General features: G+C 40.6%; 1 protein-coding gene across 2 annotated transcripts in view; it reads right to left on the minus strand.

Annotated features, from left to right (window-relative positions):
* The window catches only part of CNOT10 (CCR4-NOT transcription complex subunit 10), a 59,369-nt gene that overhangs the window by 19,462 nt on the left and 17,387 nt on the right, over positions 1-22,520 (minus strand). Inside the window, exons 5-13 of one of the 2 annotated variants that reach the window (XM_074988332.1) lie at positions 21,200-21,348; positions 19,152-19,238; positions 17,954-18,037; positions 16,973-17,090; positions 15,381-15,530; positions 12,167-12,369; positions 7,054-7,175; positions 5,955-6,131; positions 2,089-2,169 (exon numbers count right to left, since the gene is read on the minus strand). In XM_074988332.1, the coding sequence (XP_074844433.1) occupies positions 2,089-2,169; positions 5,955-6,131; positions 7,054-7,175; positions 12,167-12,369; positions 15,381-15,530; positions 16,973-17,090; positions 17,954-18,037; positions 19,152-19,238; positions 21,200-21,348 (1,171 nt within the window). The remainder of the gene's footprint in view (positions 1-2,088; positions 2,170-5,954; positions 6,132-7,053; positions 7,176-12,166; positions 12,370-15,380; positions 15,531-16,972; positions 17,091-17,953; positions 18,038-19,151; positions 19,239-21,199; positions 21,349-22,520) is intronic. The other variant, XM_074988333.1, reaches the window with a different exon arrangement.

A 22,520-nucleotide genomic window follows, 5' to 3' on the forward strand; every position in this document is an offset into this window, starting at 1 on the left:
GATTAAGCCATGCAGCCAGAGCTGGGCTGGCTGCTCTGTTCACTGGGAGCTGGGCTCTGCACAGCGAGGCATGTCCCTAAGAGTAGAATTTACCCTGTGAATGAGTGTAACTGTACTGCCCTGTGGGGTGTCCTAATAACAGACAAATTCCTAAGGATTTTTTAATTTTTTCTTTTAAAAAGCCAAAAACAAAACAAGGCAGAGTGAACTATTGATGATCTGGTATTTTAAAATTAGAGCAAGAAACTACAGAGGCGCTGCTGAATACTGTTTCAAGCTGAGGGCGTAGCGAAGGAACTGAGGGGTTAGTTGCACAGTGCAATGTAACTGCCAGAGGTGGTGAGAGACAGGGACAGTGCATGTGCAATCCAACCAGGCACTGCTACTAGAAATCTCTGATTAGGAAAATCTGTACCTCTGCGCTTATGGAGCGGAGCACACACAAGCTGACTCCTTGAAGAAGACCCTTGTGAAGAAAAAAAGGGCTAGAGCTCAGATCTGTATCTGTTAATTCTCTAGTTAAAAAAACCAAACTCCAGTATGGGGCTGAATTTGACTACATGATGTAGGGGCTTTTGTTTTAGAACAAACTAGAAATAAACAGTTGTTCCTTTTGCCATCACTGTCCCCAAAAACACCAGTTATAAAAAACAGCATCTAATAATCCTGGGAGAATTCACTGCCAAAAAAAAATCTGCATACATTTTAAAATTCTGCAAAATTCTACATGTTTTATTTGTCAAAATATCATAATCACTCTAACTTATCAGTATGTCAACAATAAAGACAACAGCAAAAGAGGTTCTTCCGGAGTGGAAAGTTAAGAAAACCCCTACAACCCAGTTCCCACTGGGGAGTACTGGATGTGGCCACCAGAGCCCAGACACCTGCACCCTCTCTCCCCAGACCCCAGCCAAGGGCACACTGGATCCATACACATGCACCCCTTTCCCATACCCAGAATCCAGATAGCCATATACCCCAAAGCCTTCAGATGCTTGTACCAGTCTTCCCCGAGAGCACAGCCAGAGTCCAGACATTCGCACCTCCCCTCCCTCCAGATCAAAATCATGGACACTCTCAAAGCCCAGCTATAGGCACCCACAGAGCCCACATCCCTTTCCTCCCAGAGCGCAACTACAGGGAACCCCCTGTGCACAGTCAGCAGCACCCCCTTCCCTCTGCCCAGAACCCATCCACAGGACTCTCACCCATTCCAGACACCTGCACCCACATGCCCTTTACTCTCCCATTTCTTTACTGTCCCACAGGGCAACATGGTGTGGTACAACTCTGCCCTTCCTCTTCCTTTGCCAGAGTTGGTCTCCCAAGCCCTCTCTTGTCCCTGGGACAATGAGCATGAAGCCAAGCAGACAGAGCTGGTCTGGCTGCTCCCCTTCACTGCAAGCTGGGGTCTGCAGTCCAGCAGCCCAGATTCTGCAGGGGAAACGTGAAATTCTGTGCAAATTCTGTATGGCACAGGAGTAATTGAAAGTTTCAAAACTTATTTACTCTAAGCTTTACATAGTGATAGAAGAAAATGAGAACGCAAGACACATTGGATTTCATTTTAATCAGACTTGATTTAGAAAAAGCCATGACAAACCAGTTTCCACTTAATTTTGTTTCTTAAAAAGCACAGGGAACAAAAGCCTGGCTATCACACCTTCACATTAATTACGTAGCTGGAGTTGACGTACCTTAAATTCCGGCTTCTACACAGTCTCCACTGCGAGAGGTCAGTGACAGCAAATGATCCAGTGACTTCCTTTACTTCCAACAAAAAGGCAAGAGTATAGGTGCTAACAGGCACCCTGTGAGTTCAATTTAGCACTTCCCAGCCAGGTGTGCTAAATCGCACTCTGGAAGAGTGATATTCCTGGTAGAGAAGATGTACCCTAAATTTCTTTGTAATCTGCTGATAGCTCCTTCCATGCCTAGTAGCTGTGATGCAGTTTGAGTGCAATGTAACCTTTATCTTTAAAACAAACTAACCAATCAACCAAACAAACAAAACACTTTCCACCTAAAGTCTGACAGTTTGCTTGTTTTGTTAGTTTCAAGTTCCCAAGCAATAGATAAACTCACCTTAAATTTTCTAATTCCTGTTTTCTCAGAGGTGAGGAGGGTGGAGCTGGAATGAATTTATCTCCTTCGTGACTTTTATTGCTGAAAGGAAGACAGCCTGTTAATTGCAAGCAGCGACCTTCACGTTTTTCCACACACACACACACACACACACGAAAGAAGAATCAAAACAAAAAGCAGTCAAGTAGCACTTTAAAGACTAGCAAAATGGTTTATTAGGTGAGCTTTCGTGGGACAACTGGCTATGGTCTGAAGAAGTGGGTGTGTCCCACAAAAGCTCACCTAATAAACCATTTTGCTAGTCTTTAAAGTGCTACTTGACTGCTTTTTGTTTTGATAGTGTACAGACTAGCACAGCTTCCTCTTTGTTACAAAAGAAGAATGTAAATGTAATAATAACCAGAGGCACTAATCCCCCTCACACGCTTTTCTTTCCAAAGCTACAGCAAGAATCCTACACCTTGACATGGAGGGGCCTGGAGACTAGACAAAGAGAAACAAAAGTCAACACTAGCAATACTTCAAGCACTGGTACCAACAATTCCTATTTGGGAGGAGGGAGAGAAGGGGAGTCACTGATAAGCTTTTACTAACAAAAGAAAAAAGTTTAGCTCTTTCTAGAATTCTATAGTAGGGAAACCACTAAAACTGGCATTGGGTTTGTATTAGAGATAACTTCCTTCCTTTTAACTTACAGAAGGAAAAGAAGAGGCCCAGCACAATTCAAATTTTGTTAGCCATGTACTGTCAAGTGAGAGGAATTATTTTTATATTTATAAATATTATAAAGAACCCAAACCACACAAAGAATCCACTTATTAAAATTCAAATTCAGAACTTGAAATATTTATGTACATTTCAACAGTTCAAGACATACTACCCTCTCAGAACTTGTATTTTCCTCAATTCTTTTTCTTGAACAAAAATTTTGTAATTTGAAAGCTTTTCTTTCAACTTTAGCAACAAATACCACTTTTCACACTGGTAAACATGGAACTGAAGTTTGCAATAGAAGTTGAAAAAGCAGCCATCTTCTTAGGTGAGGAAAGACTATGTTTGCATTATTTTGGCAGCAAAAGCAACATCTGAATGACAGATCAAGCTTTTGGTCTAGATTTCTTTATCTTCTCCCACTTTACAAACAGTGAGAATTTTTCCCCCCAATTCTAGCACTGCTTCATGTGTGCCTACCACAAGCACTACCTCAAAAATGCACTGAGGAATGAGGTAATTCAAGTGCAAACTTCAAATCAAACATCAAGGCCACAACTACACGACAGCAATCTTTTGAAAGAAGTGCTTCCAGAAGTTCTTTTCTGAATAATCTTCTTTTGAAAGAGTGCATCCACAAACGGATCAACAGATCAATCCCCTCTTTTCATAGAGTGTGTCCAACACAGCCTCCACTCTTTCAAAAGAACGGGCCAGAGATCGAAAAATCCAGCACCACGAGGACTGCTCTTTTGGGAAAAAAAGGACCCATGGAGCGTCTACATGCACTTTTCTTTCCCCACAAAAGGAGGCGTTCTTCCCGATCTGAGGGCAGAAGAGGGCTCCTCAGAAGAGCCGCGTACTTTCAATTTTGGATCAAAAGAACATTTTGTGTGTGGAGGCTCTCCGTGTTTTCAGACAAGGTCCTGATTTTCCAAAGAAACTTGCTAGTGTAGATGTGGCGCAAGAGAAGTATGGGATTAAGGGAATGTAAAATAGTACCACACACACCAAACCATCCTCTTTTCATCAGGGGAATGTTTGTTCAAAGATCCAGTCTATACCATAGTTTCAGGATAATATCACCATCTTGGTTCTTCTAGTATCCTTACCCTTTTCCCCTCACCCAAACAAAGTTCCCAGCTGTGAGGAATGGAGTAAAATCCTTTCAGAACTTGGCAATGTGAATTCAGAAAGAAAACACTCCATTTAGTTACTGGACTTTGAGGTCAAAAATGGTCCCCGAAAGGCACAGTGACTATTTTAGCTATGGAAGCATATGCTTTTGAAGTCATAGAACAGTAAGAAATGCTTTTCTACAACACAGTTTTTCCCTTCCACATTCCTGTTAAGAGAAAGGGATACACTAGAAAAAGTTTGCTAAGAAAAATCACAAGTTCTAGACTCCGATCATGAAGGATTTCTAAACAAAGAGGATGGAAAAACAATACAGGTTCGACCTCTCTAATCCAGCACTCTCTGGTCCAGCAACATCTGTGGTCCAGCATAATTTTAGTAAGCTGGACATCTGCTTATCATGAGTGTAATCAAGTTTCCTTTGGTCCCATAAAATTCATTTATAGCTACCAGTCCTGGCTCTCAGTGTTCCATGCTCTTATTTAGCTCTAAATTACCCCTAAATGTCTTCTAAAGACAAGCAAGCAGTAGAAGTGCTGGTAATGCTGCTAAGCATAAGCATGCTTTTATATTCATTTTTACTTTTTTCTTTGTGCCAATGAAGTAAAATTGTGTAATAACATCATACACTATTAAGCAGCATCAAAAACTATGTTGCATTTATTCACCTTGGGGCGGGGGGGAAATCAAGCAATCCCCTCACTGTAATATCAACCTCCCATGATTTGGGGAAATTCTCCAGTTTGGCACCACTCAGGTTATGAGGGTACTGGACTAGAGGTTCAACCTGTACTCCCACCTACAAGAAAACTAAAAAGTTTCCTTTAGATAACCTAAAGACAGTGAATTTCTGAACTGTTAGGGATAAATGGCTTTTCTGCACTTTCAGATCTATATATTTGAATTTGGGTATAGCGAAGATGCAACTTATTATTTTCCTTAAATGAACTGAGGCCTGCAGAATTACAGATCGTTTTGTCCCAAAGCTGATGTTCTAAACATATGCTCCCAAGGAATGTGTATATAAAAGAGAGGAATTCATTAGCATTAGACACTAAGTGCCTATCTACCCCTAAAACAGTACAGCTGCATAGCTGCCTCTGCAGTTGTGCTTCTGTAGTGCCTCACTGGAAACACTCACTGCAGTGATGGAAAGCAGCATTCCCTGTAAGCTGAGTGCTTGGGTGACCACCCAGGTCAGTTTCAGGTACCACCCAGGTCATCAGCAGAGCTCCCTGAGCAGGCAGGTTATGTTTTTATTGGTGGTGCACATAGATCATGTACAGGTGCACAGAACAAAATTTATTCTGTCCAAGGTTGGAAAAAAAAAAAAAGAAGCACTCATGAGATGTTCTCTTAGTTGCTGTCGTGAATGCCTACAGTGAAACACTACAGTGGCATAGCTGCACGGTCGGTGTGTAGTTAGTCATCGCTGCATGAGTCCACCTCCCTGAAAGGCAGCAGCTAGGTCAGCAAGTTCTCCCATTGACTTCACGCTCTCTAAGCTGGGGGTCAGGTCAACATAGCTTCATCTATCAGTGTGCATTTTTCACACCCTTAATAGAGGTAGCTATGCCAATGTGAGCGATCAGCACAGATCAGTTTGGAAAATTACATAAGTATATGCACCACCAGGGCAGCTGGGAATAGAAAAACCACTGTTGACATATTTAGCATTTGTACAGCGTAAGTAAAGACAATGAAAACATTCATAAAAAAATCAATTTTATTGTTCGAGTATAGTTTTCGTTTAGTTTTTTTTAAAGAAAACAAGTGATGGTAGAAATCCAGTCACTCATTCTTCCTCATGCTTGCTCAGCAATACTTAAAACTGCTAGAGGTATAACTGAATTACTTTGCAAGGAGACTATATGCTCATGATCAGCTCTCTCTGTTTTCAATTTCCCTACCTAGTCAAACTACAGATCAGGTGAGAGGCACAGAAATCCCACCCAGATGCTTGGATGGAAAAAAAATAAAGTTTTTTAAATAAGCAGAGTATCTACTATTGTATTTACCTGCATGCTTCACTGCTTTCATTGTTCTCTGCATTTCCCCCCAACTGGTTATTAGTTTTAGATCCGTTTTCCTGTTTTGGCTCCTGCTGATCTTCCGGCAGCAACAGAAAGGCATTTCTTAGACAAATCGCTGCAAATTCCATACTGGCTACAGGGATAGCGGAGGACTGCCCATCACTTGAAAGATGGAAGTTAACTAGTAAATAAACTATTATTGCTACTTCATTAAAAACAGATAAAGAGCACTACAAAAATGAGTTCCGGAAGACACAGAGCTTCACCCTGTGGACCAGTGAAAGAATAGTTTCATGCTTTGATAAAAATTACAGTTGAATATTCACTTTCTGCACTCAACAAAATGATTATAACCTAACGTAGAGCTTTATCCCATATATGCCAAGAGTAACTCCCTAAACCAAGTGAAGGTAAAAGCAGATCTTCTGGAAACAAAATGTTACAGCACATGTTCCTTTTGATCTCTACACTTTGGCTTACAAATCACTAAACACAGAATCGGTGCTCAAACAAGAAAACAAGACATGCAGGAATAACAGAATACATGCATACATTATATAGTGAAGCCTGAAGACAAAGCCAGTAAGTTCTTCTACTTGAGAAAAACAGGCAATTCACATATAACCTCACTTCAAGTTTAGGGCTTTTACAAGATGAGGTAATTTAGCTAACAAGTCATAAAATGTATATCTTATCAACCAGATCCCTACTCTAGCTACCTTCTAGCACAGGTTTTTGTGACAATCATTTCCCTTTTTATAAACAATTTAACTAGCTTATAAACAATGCAACTAGTTGGAAAATACCAGTTCTTGAGAGCGACCAAGCTAGGAAGTGGCCAATTAAAACCTGAGTTCCATTAAACATATATATAAGCCTTCTGTTGCTGATCCTACACTAGACACCTACTACAACCCCAGCCTTGTAAACATTTCAACACGAGTAGCTTTAACTATATGTATAGTCCCATATAAATCAATGGCAACATTCACATGAGTAAAGTTAAAGCATATTTTTCTGGTAAACAGTCACATCAGTTTTACATCAGTGAATATAATGCAAGAGTATAGGAAAAAATACTTACTTATAAACAACATTCTGTATTGATTGTGATGCAAGGACTATTTTACGATGATAGCCCTGACCTACTATAGATTGCACGATTCCTTTCTTGCTTGGAAGACCTTTAGTTTCTTGTTCTGATGTCTAAAGGAAAAAGGATTGATAAGATCAGTGAGGCTGAACGTGGGATCCTCTTGACATAAAAGCTTCCAGGCTGAGAAAGCAAACATTACACGTAATTACTGAACCCAGTTTAGCCTGGGTTAATTTACAATTTGTCTGGAAATGGGTAGAATGCCTCCAGAAAGTGTTACTGTCATCCAAATACCTTGAAGGATAAAGAATTTTTAATTTGTTCTCACAATGCAGTTTTACTATACCTCAATTAATTTAAAGCTTCAGTGATTATTTCTAACAATTTTTTCAATGATCTATTGACCTAGTTTTTTAATTAGTTATAAAAAGAGGACAATGAACCAAGCCATTTTCAAGAGACAAATTTAGAATTGTTAGGCCATTAAAAATTTCACTTAATATGAAGCTAAATAACCTAAACTACCATTTTTTTTGTTGTGGCTCTGTCTACCTCACTAGACAATATTCAGAACAGTGCTTCTAAAAGGCGATCTCAAAATGTATCCTATACAGAGAACATGTTACTGTGGTAATATATGAAATTACCCCAAATTATCTTGTTAAACAGTGTCTACTGGGAAGAAAACAAAGAACCTAATATGAAATCTGCAGAGTGGGGAGAGGAGCAAGAAATCTCTCTTTGGTTATGTCTAGATTACAGCAATTTATTGACAGAAGTTTTTGTCACAAGGTGTCAACAGATCGTGGCGAAATGGATCACAAACGCGGTCTGCTCTGTTGACAGAGAGTAACTGGAGAGCCTGGCTGCTCTGTCAAAAATGGCCAACTGAAACCACAGAAACAGGACTGCCTGGAGTCCCAGATGCCCTATCGATCAAGAGAGGACCTCTCCCCCCACCCCAAAACGCCCAAACCGGCTTTCTGTTGAGTGTTATGCTTAGTGGGATTAAGACTGTCAACTAAAGTGCTATCTTTTGTTGATTTACTGTTGACAGAATGCCTTGGGAATCTGGATGCTCCCTAGCTATGGTTACACTGACCTGAACTGCTGGCAGCAGTATGCAAATAGGCAGTCACAAAAATGCAAACGGCCCCTCATTTGCCTATCCACTCACCCACGGGGGCTGGTGCTGGCAGAAAGAAAGCCATGTAAATGTGGTTCTGCTAGCAAAACCCCTCCTTTGTTGGCAGCCTCTTATGCCTAGGGAAAAAAAAAAAAATCAGAACCATGTTTACACAGCTTTTTTTCTGCCAGCAGCAGCCCCTGCGGGTAAGCGGACAGGCAAATAAGCGGCAATTTGCATTTTCAAGAGTGCTCATTTGCATATTACTACCAGCAGGTCGGGTCAGTGTAACCATAGCCCCTGAGCTTTGATGACAAAACCCTCTAGCGCAGACGTAACTTTTGGGTATACACTGGATGTCTTTGGCAGGTCATCAGAACATACAATAAGGACAGCAACATTTATTATCCTCTCATTACAATTTAGAGATATTCAGTCTGATCCCTTCCAGACTCGCCCAATAACAGTCTGTTTTAAATAAGATACAATTTTACAGAACAAAATTATCTTTTACAAAAAGTTATTTAAAAATGATAGGTGAGAGAATATCTTTTTTTGGACCAACTTCTGTTGGTGGAAGTGACAAGCTTTTGATCTGGCATAGGCCTGAAGAAGAGCTCCGTGTTAGCATGAAAAAACTGTTCTTGCACCAACAGAAGTCAGTCTATTAAAAGATATTACAGTAAACTCTTTCATACTTGCAGTCCCGGGACCGCAAGGTTGCCAGATATTCAAATATTCTGGATGATACAGAGGTTTGCTAGCATGCATAACACTAAAGAAAACCAAGATTAGATATTAAGAAACAAACAAAAATGGATGCAGAGTATTTTATTTACTAACAACAGTACTATCGTACACTGTAAACTTATAGTGTATTTGCTGTATTTATTTGTATTTACTTTCACTAAACTGTACTTATGGAAAACGCAACTAAAATTTACTTATTGTTAAACCGCTGGTTATTTGACAGTTTCAGATGATAGAAAGCCAGATATGAAACCGTTTACTGCACCTCATCCACCTTCTCTCTTGAATATCCTTGAATCGATATGGCTAAAACAGTGCAAATATAGTTACAAAGACTCATGCAAGATCAGTGGTTCTCAATTACTACACAAGGTGGGACGCATATGCAACCTACAGTATGTTGCGTGAGTTGCAGGAATCGGGTTGCAGAGCAGTGGCTGCCCTAACCCAGGTCCTCCTCTGAGCCAGCTGGACTAGCAGCCCTCGACTCCTGCAGGGCAGCCAGCCCCCGACCCTTGACACCTGCCATGCAGCTACCCCTAAACCCTGGAACTCACAAGTTGGACAGCTGACTGGACTAGAGGATCCCAACCTCACAGATACTGCCAGGAGTCCCAGACCCCCACCCCTTCCATGAGTAGCAGTGGGCCAGTGAATCCATCCCACTGCAGCTGGAGACAAGACAGCCTGAACCCCTTCAAACCCAGTGGCTAGAAACCTGGCGAACCCTGGCAAGCCAGCAGACTTTAGCATACAGCTGAGCTAAGCCATAGCTTTGTGCCCACTGAGCTGCATGCAGCTGGCAGAGTGAGAACCACTCTTCTAGATCCTTTATAGTAAATGTTTTCAGAAGGCTTATTATAATCTGCCAGGATTGTATCAGTAATCTACCAATCTGATAATGGAGTCTATTATTATTGTTTTTTTTCTAAATAAAAGTGGTTATGAATACAAACACAATTTCCCAACAATGCAGAAACACAAACAGGGGAGACAGTGTCTTTTCCCTACACTTTCCAATGCTAACAAGCCAATCTCCCACATTTCAACATCCCCAAGAAAAGTTACTTATTCCTGAGACTCAGGGGATGAAACAGATCTTGAGAAGATGCCATATTTCTAAATACACAGAAAGGCTACCATGACTTGGGTTCCAGGAATACAGCCATATTACAGCATACACAGTATGTGCCTGCACACAGAGTTCCAGCATCTGAATATGTGATAACATTTCTTTGGGAGGGAAACCCGATGTTAAAAGAACATCAATGATGTTATACAGTCTAGGGATTGAAATCAGGAAATGCCAGAATTATGGTGGCCTGTGTAAACTTGATTCAGCATTATGCTATAGCCTTTAAATTACATGATCACACAAGACGTCTTCTACCGCACCACTGCTTGGGCACCAGCAGGGGGAATATTAAGAACACAAAAGAGCCTCCCTGTTCAGTTCCAGTGACTGATGCCACAGTAGTCAGAAGCAGCAACTGGAAGGAAAGTTCAGCTCAGCCTCGGCAATGCCAGGGTGGAGTATGCTCAAATGCAAAAGGAATCTTTGGAGAATTTAGCTGTCACTCTTTTATGGAGCACATGCTAACAATTTTTTGTCTTACTTCCCATTTCTCCAGACTCTCTGCACTGGGCATCTCAGGACAGCAGAACTCCACAACATAGAGAAGGGTGTACAACTCATGCAAGACCTTCAAATTCTGTGATTTATCTGTTCACAGTACACAGCAATTCTAATGGGACAAGGAATAATATGACTTGAAGAGGAAGTAAAATTTTGATATGAGTGTGAAAGAACAATGGGAAGCTTGAGTACCCATGAATAGAGGGGTGAATGAGATGGTACGTTAAGGCGAGTTTGAGTTATCCACCATTTTGTACCTTAAGAGCAGGTGAAGTCCTACTGCAGGCTACTGCTGATTCATGCCTTATCTTTACTTTTAGGGAGAAAAGAAAAAAAAATGGCCAGTACCAAATCTAACCTAACCCACCCAGAGACTTGGTAGACATATTCAAGGTGCTCTCAAGTAGAGTAGTCTCCACATGTTCTAAAGAGTTAGATATGGTCTAAATGTAAATTTGCCAAAAACCATGCTTCACTAGTCTCACACACAAAGCCTATAACTTGAGAAAGGAATTGTTGCACCATCCACCTACAGGTTTTCCTGTTATTCCTTACCTATATTCTAAAATAGCTACCCTCACATTTTTGGACCTTGCAATGTGTCAGTTAACTTCTATGTAATAAGATGAAAACCTAAGCCTATACAGCACACACCTGGTTTCAGCCCTAAGGCCTAGCAACAATGGACAAAACATGGCTCAAAGCAAAGCTAAGCTGTGAGCAAGAAGCAGGCCTCTGCTAATAGAACTCGGCTCAGACAGGGCTGAGAGTACAAAACTCTCATTGGTAATTAGCCCAGGTGCAGAACAGTTCATATGTGGTACAGTAAAAAGTTGAAATCACCAGGTACCATCAGCTCATTAGAGAGACACCTTGGCACTTTCTCTGCACAGAGACCGACTGAGATTCAGAAAAGGGTCTAAAATGACAGCATGATGGAAAAGAGATGATCTAAACCACGAGGTACAGGATGATTGATGGCAACCTGACAATGTTAGAGGGTGGCAACCTGATATGTCAGCAGTGACGTGCACTTTGTTTGTACCTGTATACAATGTGGTGTCTTGGAGGGACCATCTCGTAGGGGGCACTGGAATTCCCACTGGCTGTGTCAGTCCATTGTGGCAGGTATATATACGCAGTGTATCAGTACTGTGTATTATACCTGACAACTGTTATTTGTACCTTGCTTGACAATACATCCTGGCTGTGTGCCTTTGATCCTTACCTGGTCCGTGGGGGACCTCTGCTGAAGTAATTGGGCTCACATTGTTGAAAACACCCCTCACCCCCTTCTTGTTATCATCAGTGCAGCCAAAGACCCGTAAGCACACCAGAGCAGTAAATCTGCCAGACTATAAACTGCACCTCAATTTCTGCTTCAATAAAATGGAGATGACGCTTATTCACCTCTGTAAAGCATGGTGAGCTTTTTATAGGAAAAGAATCTGATATAAATTCAAAATGTCATTATTTGCCCAGCTAAACATTGCAGAGTGGACCTGAAACGCATATTTCTTCTTTTCAAAAGGATACTGATTTTAGAAGTGTTGTGTGTTAAGATGGCTTTGGAAGCTGAATAAACTTACCCCTTTGTTGGCAGCAATACAGCATTCCGCTAGTCTCAACCAGAGGCGTGCGTTTGAGTGGTAGACTTGGACAGCTTCTATCAAGCATTCAAAAGCAGCTAGGGGTCTCCCAATATGTAAAAGCTGAATTCCACAGTTGTATAGCAACTCATACCGTTTATTAGTCAGCAAGGTACACATAGGTCTCCCTGAAAACTTCTTTCCTGTGAAGAAGTTAGATAATATTGGAAAAATATTTGCATCTTGTTAGCATTCATTAATTTCCCTTTGTAAATAAATTCCTCCTGCCTTAGAGCTGACCTCAGAACAAACAACTGCACCATATTCATTAGGAGTATAAAGCGCTTTAATCTTCTTAACTAACTGTGCTGATTACTTGATATATCAACGTCTTCAATATATCAGACATGAAATATCATACAACTCCAAAGCCACATAAATGTCCATGGCTTCTTCACTATTTTCAATTTTCATATAATTTGTAACTAATTAGTCCTACTTTAAATAAATGCCCGGTTTTGTTATTTTAATGTAATGACGAATAGCTGCTGCCTTTTTACTCACATTATGGTCTATACCAACCAAGTACACACTTGTAAGAATTAATAAGGCATACTGTGAACAAGCTGTCAAAGAGGTAAAGTGTGGATTTAACATAAAATGAAATATGACCTGGTGTAAGATTTCTTGTCTGAATAAAATATACTAATTAACAGACTGTGTTACAGTTAGGAGATTCATTGTATTGTATTATTTAAAATCTCTGGCTTTTTTTAAAAAAAAACATTGATTCTATCAAAGTCAGTATCAGATAAACATAATGGAAACAAATTGAACTACAGGTGAAAATTCACACAAATCTGGAGCGCTCACTAACAGAAAGGTCAAGATAAGGTTGCATGTAAGACGAAACACAGTAAAAATTATTTTAAAGGCAGCAAATATGAGAGTCTGTTGAACCTTGGAGGATCAGTTCAAGTCAGCAAGACCAAGAACAATGGTTTTAACAATGTACAGTAGGGCAAGAAAACTGTTTAATTCAGACTCTGTTGACTGACAATCAAATACAGTAAGGTCTCAGAGTACGCGAGGGTTCCGTTCCACGCACCCTCCCGTAACCCGGATTTCGCGCAAGTTGGGGTCTGGCTTTTTCCGCAGCAGAACACATGTTCTGCAGCTGGGGAAGCAGCGGAAAGGTAAGTCCTGGGGTGGGGGCAGCGGCAATTGGGGAGGATTAAGCCTCGCGGTGGGTTGGGGCTGTGGGAGCAGGGGGTTAAGGCTGGGGTGGGTTGGGGTGCAGGGGGAGAGGGGTGGAGTTAAGCTGGAGCTGTGTGTGGGGTGGTGAGTCAGAGCCCTTCTCAAGTGGTGAGCCAGGACGTGGCTGGCGGTTGAACCAAAGCCAGAGCCAGGTGTGGGTGGTGAGATGGCGGTGGGGTGAACTGGGGGTGGGGTTGTACTGCAGCCACGTGTGGGAGTTTAAACTGGGGCAGAAGAATGGAAATGGGGCCACGTGCGAGAGGCGTGAATTGGAGCCACATGTGGGAGGTTTAAACCGGGGCGGGGAGTGGAGGGTGAACCGGAGCCATGCGCGAGGGGTGGTGAGCCAGAGGAAGGGGTGGCAGGTGAGCTAGAGCCGCACACGGGTGGTGAGCTGGCGGGGGGGGGGGGGGGCGGGGGTTTGAACTGGGGCTGCACCTGGGGAGCTGGTAGGGGTTGAACCAGAGGCACACAAAGGGGATTTAAACGGGGCAGGGGTATGGAAACGGGGCCACGTGCAAGGGTTTGAACTGGAGCCAGAGGTAGGGGTGGCAGGTGAGCCAGAGCCACGCATGGGCGGTGAGCCATCAGGGGTGTTGAATGGGGACCAGGGAGGTTGGAGTTGGAGTCGTGCCTGGTGGTGAGCTAGAGCCAGAGGCAGGGGTGGGGTGAGCAGGAGCTATGTGTGGGTGGTGAGCAGAGCTGGGGGGGAGGGGGGGCTGAGCCCAGCCCATGCAGAGCCAGTGAGGTTGACCCAAGGTGTGGGGAGCGAGTTAAGCGCAACTGGAAATCGCGCTACAGAGTTTACAATAGGAATCGGGCTCAGTTACATAACAGTGGGATCGCGTACTCTGAGACCTTACTGTAGTATAAACAAGTGTAGAAATAACTGCCAACACTTCCAACATGCTGAAGCAAGAAAATGACACACATATCTATTTCTGACAGCAGGTGGCTATACTCTGAAATCCAGTACACTCCAAATTCCCTTCCTACTGTGTCCTTCAGGGATCACTGAACGATAATCTACTATATACTTTAGAATCTATTGTTGCAATGTTTGTTCAACAACTTCTCTTAAACCATAAGAACTACGATCACGCAATATGGTATGCAGCAGCCTCTTACCCTAACTCAGGGGTGCACTAAATGAGAGGAGGGCCCCCATAGGGGGCATAAACTTTTATAAAAAGAGGATGCAGCACAACCGGCTGCTGGGTCTCAGGCTCATCCATTTAATTAAAAATGTTGAAGTACGTTCCAGTTTTTTTATGTACGTGTATTCACGTTCAGACACTGATTAATAAAGTTTTTACATTCTACGTATTTACTTTCTTACATGCACCAAGAGTTGTCTTTTCCCCCCATATAAACAAACAAAATCTCTCTTGGTTTGGACTACATTAGACAAGAGTGCACGCGGCTGGGGGGGAGTACTAACAGCAGGGACGAAAAGCGGGGCCTAATGTAAAAAGATAGCTCACCTCTGCCCTAACTTAAACCAAGGTCGGGGTTTGGTTGTGCCTACAAAGTGGGAAACGCCTAAAATCCCAAGATGTGCCAGAACATGGAAGTGGAGGGGGCACTGGCAGGAGGAATGACATATAATCAGAGTCACCAATGGGGGCAGTGAGTGACCAGTGGGGGCAGCCACAGCAGGAAAACAGTGACCTTGTGGAAACAGGGCTCTCCACCCTGCCAGGAGAGGCAAGTGCCCCTCTACCCAAACCTCCTCCCCTCCCTCGCTTGTCAACTCCCCCACACAATTAGCCCCCAATCATTTGCATAAACCACATTCTTTTTCCTTTTATTTTCCACACAGAAAAAATACCCTTATTTCACTTAAATACTGGGTCAATTTGCTAGTTACTAAAAATATGTAAGCTCTGCAGTATCAACATATATTTATCAAAACACTCAGTCCCTCACCACCCTTTTTGCCCATTACAAGTCTCACCTGGGTCTGTGCTACCTGTTCCTAGTTGTGCACATGCATTGTCATTTTCCTGCAGGGCCTTTTTAAAGTAGAAAATTCCCAAATTGTGCTTTCCCATAGCAAAATGAATACAGCCAAGATTGTTCCAAAACATGCATCTTAAGCATTCACCTAAGAGAACAATATGTTTCCAAAATCAAACCATTTTAATAGCTTAGTACATCCTGGTACAGTCTTAGCAACATACTTCTGTCAGGAGCAAAACTACACAATATGATGCAATAAAGTGACCATCTACTACTTCCTTTGAACATATAACATTATTTAATTTTTAAGTGGTAAGAGGTTTGGTGAGCTTCACATGCATTATATTCTCCAACAGCAGAGTTCAAAGCCACTTTGGCAGATTTCAATTTACAGCACATTAATCTCAAAGTTCTCTTAGTACTTTGTGTGTAAACACTTTCAGCTTTCTGATATATGGCTCCTGTAAGAAGGAAATTCTTACATGACATTATCTGCTCAGTGTTTAATAAAATAAGCAAATACGCTGGTCCAACCATACAAGCATAAGAGAACGAGAGCTTCTTAGACCAAGAATGCACATATACATGGTGTTCAGATGATACTCTGATGAACACTACATAAACATGCAAGAAAATTTATATTTTGAACTATTTATTTATAAAGGCAGTTACACAATGTTATCACTAGAAGAATGATAGTTTCTAACTTAAGCAATTTCATATTTAACTGTGTCTATTCCAGTAGTCAGAACTGACACACCCAGTATAGTCAACAATTATATGCACATAGCTGACACTTGTACAGCAATACCTGCTAGATGAAGAAACATCCTTGTGGTGCAAGAGCACCAGACAGCATCTTAAGAAGTGTCTCACAAAAACAATAAATATGAAACTTTACAGAAGGGCACTTAATAGCTTTATTGTTTAAACAATAAAACAAAGGAATGCCTTTTCTTTCATTAAACCAAGTTTTATAATTGGGTTTTCCAATGTTTTAAGCTACCAGTTTTGGCTAAAAGACCATTTTTATGCTGTTCATCTCACCTGAGAGAAAACATTTAGCAGTGGTTTATGCTCCACAAGATTTGAGCCAACCCCCAACTTTGAATTCATCCTGCAGCTAACTAGCACGGTGTCTCGCAGTAGCCTTCCGGTATACTTTTAATTTCTACTGGTTCAAACATAAGCATTCCAAAACAAAACAAAAAAAAAAAAAAAATCACTCACCTTTTTTATGTGGCAACATTCCTAAATATGCTAGGCTAGATTAGAGTTGTGTTTTAAAACAGACAAAAAAACATTTAAGCGCTGTATATGTAAAGTATGGAAAAGGTACAAAGGAAGATAAAAATATGGTATTTAAGGCCCCATGCATGCAAGCACTTATGTTTAACATTTAAGCTCGAGAGTAGCCTCAGTGAACTCAATGCAAGTAAAACACTGGAAAACCCAGCTCATACAAAGTATAAAAATCTTGATTTTATGCATCAGAAAACATCTTTTAAAACCGAAATCAATGAGACTATTTGTATGTAAAGATAAGCATGTGTGCACGTGGTTGCACAGTCTTATGCTCTAATTTACCTGTTTTCATGAATCCTGGATGTTCAGCAATGTTTGAGCTGTTTAGCAGTTTTACTGCTTTCCGATAATTACCCCTCAAATATTCAAAATTGCTCTTAAGAAAGAGAGAAGGAGCAGACTGTGAAGAAAACAAAAAAATATTACTTACCAATTGCTTTAGGAGATTTAGCGTTAAACTGCAATAGTCACAGTTTAATTTAAAACAGAAGTGTTCATTCAGTGCAACAAAACTTGTTCCTCAGATGTATGGTTAACATTTTTCTGTTCCAAAAACTCACACAGCAATCAATAATGTCTAGCTAAATGTTTTGGTAATTACTTTTAAAAGTAACACCTTGAAAAATACAACACCCAAGATTCAAAGTGTTCTGCAGCATTCTTGTTGTTTTCATACAGTGAAAATGCATTAGAGCATGTCTTCTTTCAGCCTTGAAAAAGTGAACTGCAGTGGACATAAAAACTTCAACTGAAGCAACTGATTAGTACCCCCAAATTCTTCTTCTTACTGATCAACTATGGATCAATTTTAATCCTAACAATGAACAGGAAAATAAGCTAGTCAATGAATGACATTACTGGATCAACTGGAGATCAGGACTTCCACACATTTTCTAGAGAAATTTACATTTTGTTTAAAGTTGCTTACTCCTGGATTAGAGTTACTATAACCCATGCTTTAGAGTTTGTGCATAAAAAGTGATCCATTTTTAAAACTTTCTTATGTTAAATTAACAAAAACCCTAAGTGTGATTCTGAGCACATAAAACAACCAATCCAACCATAATTCCATAACATGAGGTGCAATTGTACAAAAGTAAATTATAAACAAGACTAATGTTAAAGCTGTTTGTTTCAGACACTTCCCCAACTCCCAAATTTTAGAACAGAAATAAAATTAATGAGTTTACTTTTGGGACAGAAAATTGACCTCGATTACAAACAGAATATAATTTAAAAAGAAAAAAGAAAGAAAAACCTTACATTTCCAGCTGTATTCATAACTGACTTAATCTCCCTTTTGCAGGCTTTCAGAGACTTCATCTGGATATAGGCTCTCACTTTATACTGTTAAATTAAAAATATCATTTTCAGTAGCATGATTTTAAAAACCTGACATTTTGAAATGCTTTATTAAATTATGCAGTTTCATGTAATCAGTAAAATGCAATATGCCCAAGTTTCATACACAATATTGTACCCATGTTTGTTTAAAAATCATTTAAAATTGTCTAAAAATAAAATTTCAGAACATAAAGAAAAAAAAAAATCAAGTACATGTTCCTAGCAAAATAACTCCTACAGAATCCTGCAAAATGGAATATAAGAATTCAGTAAGATGCTGAGCAACAAGTCACAAATCAAAAACTTGACAAACACCAGCACTTAAAAATAATCTTTAAAAACTTCTACAATTGAAAAATCAGAGAAAAACATCTATTTTTCAGTCTTCTTGATTTATTAGTACTTTAGGGCAGATCCTCAGCTGGTGTAAAATGTCATAATTCCACTGTTGTTTAAGTTATTATATATCCATTGATTTCAATGGAGATACAATAATTAACACGTCGGCTGTGTCTACACTAGCAAGTTCTTTCGAAAGATCCCATGGAGTGTCCACACACAAAAAGCCTTCTTTCAAAAGTAAGCAGAAAGAATGCATTGCTCCTTTCAAAGGCGCTCTTCCATTCCTGTTTCTGGAAGAGTGCCTTCTTTTGAAATCTTCTTTCGAAAGAAAATGTGTGTAGACGCTCCTCAGGGCCTTTCATTCAAAAGAGCTATCCTCATGCCACCTGATTTTTCGATCCTTGACCCATTCTTTCAAAAGAGCAGGGGCTGTGTGGACGCTCTCTTTTGAAAGAAGTTCTTTCAGAAGAGATCTTCTGGAAGAGCTTCTTTTGAAAGATCTCTGAAGTGTCGACGCAGCCCCTGTGAAGTTTTGCCCCTTTGTTCTTCAGTCACTTGCACAGGTCTTACAGAAGCAGGGGAGAAATTAAAATATACAAGTGAAAGCGGGGGGTCAGGAATTCAGGAATAGGTACAATATCCAAAACTACTTTTAAAATAATATTTAAAGTTTAACTAGCATCACAGTATGCAATACCTCTTTTTAATAAAGATAAATGACAACAATTTTAAATTGCATGTGAATATCTAAGTCTGGATATCAAAAAGTTCCTACCTGATGTATCTTAGATTTTGCAGCTTCTATTAAAGCGCCACTTTCAGCTCTTTGATTAGATGACTCCTTACTTGTGTTATTACCTGTCTGAACACACATTAAAAGAAGAAAATAAGATTTCATCTTTGATTCAGTGTAGTGTGTTTATTTTTCCTTAGGTCTAATATCAGAGGAGAAATCAATGGCCAAAAAAGAAAATTCAGGCCATACCCAAACCTACATCCAAGAACAAATGTACCAGATTAGGGAGAATGAATTTTCCACATCCACATAAGAACATGTGCTAATATTTTCACATACTCACATGGCACTTAAAAACCACCTAACAATTCACTAACACCAGGGCCATTCTTACGCATACACAGAATAAAGCATCTGAAAATGTGGGGCATCATGGGGTTCTTAATGTTCACCCCCTTCTTCCTATCTTCTTCTTCCTATCCTCCAGAGAGGAGCTACTTAATTTAAAAGTGAAAAAGCCTGCCAGAGCTATTGGCAGCAGAACAGTGAACCCGTGAAAGAGCCATTCAAGTGGTAATGAAGCAGTTTAATGGGAATTTGCCAAGCCCAGGTATATACTGCCAGTTTCTGAATTTACTGGGTTATTCAACAGAACCTGAGTTTGAAATTTGTTTTTAAAATATTTCTTCAGTGTATTGCTGAAGATTATAAAATTTTCTCTCTAAATTGTCATCCCCCCCACCCCACCCCACAGACCTCTCCAGGCTGCCACTGCGCATAGGAACACCGATTTAACAGTACTGCAAAGGGCACCATAAAGCCCAAGGATGGCCTGGACTAACACATAAGGAAGCAAAGTATATTTTAATCGATACATCCTTAGTTTCTAATAAGTAGGTTTTCATGTCAGGTGAACTTCCATCCTCCTCCAAACTCGTTGGTAAAGTTACCATACGTTTAAGGTAGACAAGATTAGTTTCTTTTAATATATCAAAGAACCGTCCTATATTCTGATAGAGCCCAGTCTAACCTCAAGCCACTTCCTGTTCTACAAAAAGAAACTTCTTAGTAGGAGAACAACAAGAAGTCCTGCGGCATCTTATAGACTAACAGATATTTTGGAGCATAAGCTTTCATGGGCAAAGACCCGCTGCACCTGACAAACCGGGTCTTTGCCCACAAAAGCTTATGCTCCAAAATATCTAACAAAATAATTAAATAGGTGATGAGTTTTTATGGGACAGACCCACTTCTTCAGATCACAGCCATACCAGAACAGACTCAATAGTTAAGGCACAGAGAACCTTAAATATTGAGTCTGTTCTGGTATGGCTATGATCTGAAGTGGGTCTGTCCCACAAAAGCTCATCACCTAATAAGTCATTTTGTTAGTCTTTAAAGTGCTACTCGACTGCTTTTTTGTTTTGACAGTATATAGGCTAGCACCGCTTTCTCTCTGTTACTATCCAAAATATCTGTTAGTCTATAAGGTGCCACAGGACTTCTTGTTCTCGAAGATACAAACTAAAATGGCTACCTCTGATTCTTAGTAGGAGAATTTCAGTGTCAACCAAAGCAGATTTCACGCCAACCAGTGACACATGAACATGTCTCATACACTCAATGACTCCTCTGATACATCAACATGGAGAGGCAATTCCTCTCTGACTTATTAGTTACTTCCTTGGCTCAGAGTCAAAGGAATTGCAGCCCAAAAAACAAGCTTCTTGATTACAGCTTGGCTCCATCAGCCACGAAGACAGAGTGGGTAAATTTGACCTTAGACTATAATTGTCCCACTAATGCAAAAGCTGACAATAGGGAAGAACTCAGTCCTTTGCCAACAGCAGGCCCAGTTTGTAGGGCAACACAGGGGAATATATACCTGCCACATGTAATTGACTGAGTTACCAAAATCACCAGTGATAACCTAAGATAAAGGCTATTCTAACAGTTTTTAAAATTTAAAAACTATTTAAAGAAAACTTGTTATTTTTTCCATGAGGCCAAACCATACTGCCATGAATACATCAAAGAGGGGTATTTAGGGGAAGGGGTTTAAACAGGGACCCCTAAAACATACCCACCTCATTATTTTTCCCATTTTTGTTATTATTGTTGCCCTGGGAAATCATTTTCTCCAAAACAGAAAGCAGATGCAAGGCTTTCTCTGCCTGGTAAGTTAGCAAATACAGGTCCACAAGCAGGAAGCACACAGCCTGGGCAAACTTCTCTTCTACATCAGACAAATAAAGGAGAAAGAAATATTATAGTTTTAACATGTATCCCCCACCAACACACAACTCAGGAAACACCAGAACCATAGCCATAGAGCACTTTCATGAAGTGTTCTAGAAGTAATTTGCATGCCTGACATACATTGATCCTGATGAACAAATTTACCAACAATGAAAATGCTGACTTAACATTAAAAATATAGAGAGACAATTACATATTTCCTCATTAAAAATAATTTTGAAAACTGGTCTGAAACACTGGAAAACTAATCCTATAAAGGGTTCAATGTAGGCAGACCTACATGGAATCCACCAAAGTCAGTAGAACTCTACACAAGCCTAGGTGTCTCTGCATGGTTGCCTTTGCACACTGAACGCTAGGTTCATGTAGGATATCCCAGCTATCATACTGATGTAAGGTATCAAAAACTGTCAATATGTTGGTTCCTTAGTTCCACTCATCTAAAAGATTTACTGAAGACCACACACATACCAACGAGGGCATGCATCGAACAGCTTTACAACTGCTGCAACTCAGCAAGTTTTATAAACCTTTAAACACAAGCACAGCACCATTCCAATACGCAGGGAGCCACTATCTATAGATGGAAGCAACAATCTTCAAAGGTGGGTTTCGGTAATTACCCTTGAACTTCTGTACTCCGGGTGTCCGTAATCCAGTAACACCTGTAGTATGGACCTTGGCAGGAAGTAGCCGGGGGAACGGCCATGCTGCTCCTGAGGCTCTTCCATGGTGCTCCCCTTGTAGCACAGGGGAGCCACCTTATCCCCAAGAGAGGGGCACCAGGTTAGTGCTATACCTCCGTCCCCCATCCCCATCAAGCCCAGACCCTACAGCACCCTCCCTGGCCCAGAAAATTCTTGATCTGGCATACCATTTGCCAGGGTTGCTGGATTAAAGAAGTTCAAGAGTACATACAAGTTATTGCAGTTCTTTATAAATTGTGTCCCACCCCCCATAGGTTACCTGCGCATGTATGTGAATATCTAGTTGCATGGCTGACTGTCCTTTTGTTCATGTACACAGAAGATTCCACATGCCCAATCATGGTATTTGCACATGCATGTTCAGCAATCAACGTGTTAACCTCCATTTCATATTCAACATATTAGTTTTATGTTCTACTGCTATCTTGACTTAGACCTCATG

This window comes from Carettochelys insculpta, chromosome 2, assembly GCF_033958435.1.
Source record: "Carettochelys insculpta isolate YL-2023 chromosome 2, ASM3395843v1, whole genome shotgun sequence".
NCBI lineage: Eukaryota > Metazoa > Chordata > Testudines > Carettochelyidae > Carettochelys > Carettochelys insculpta.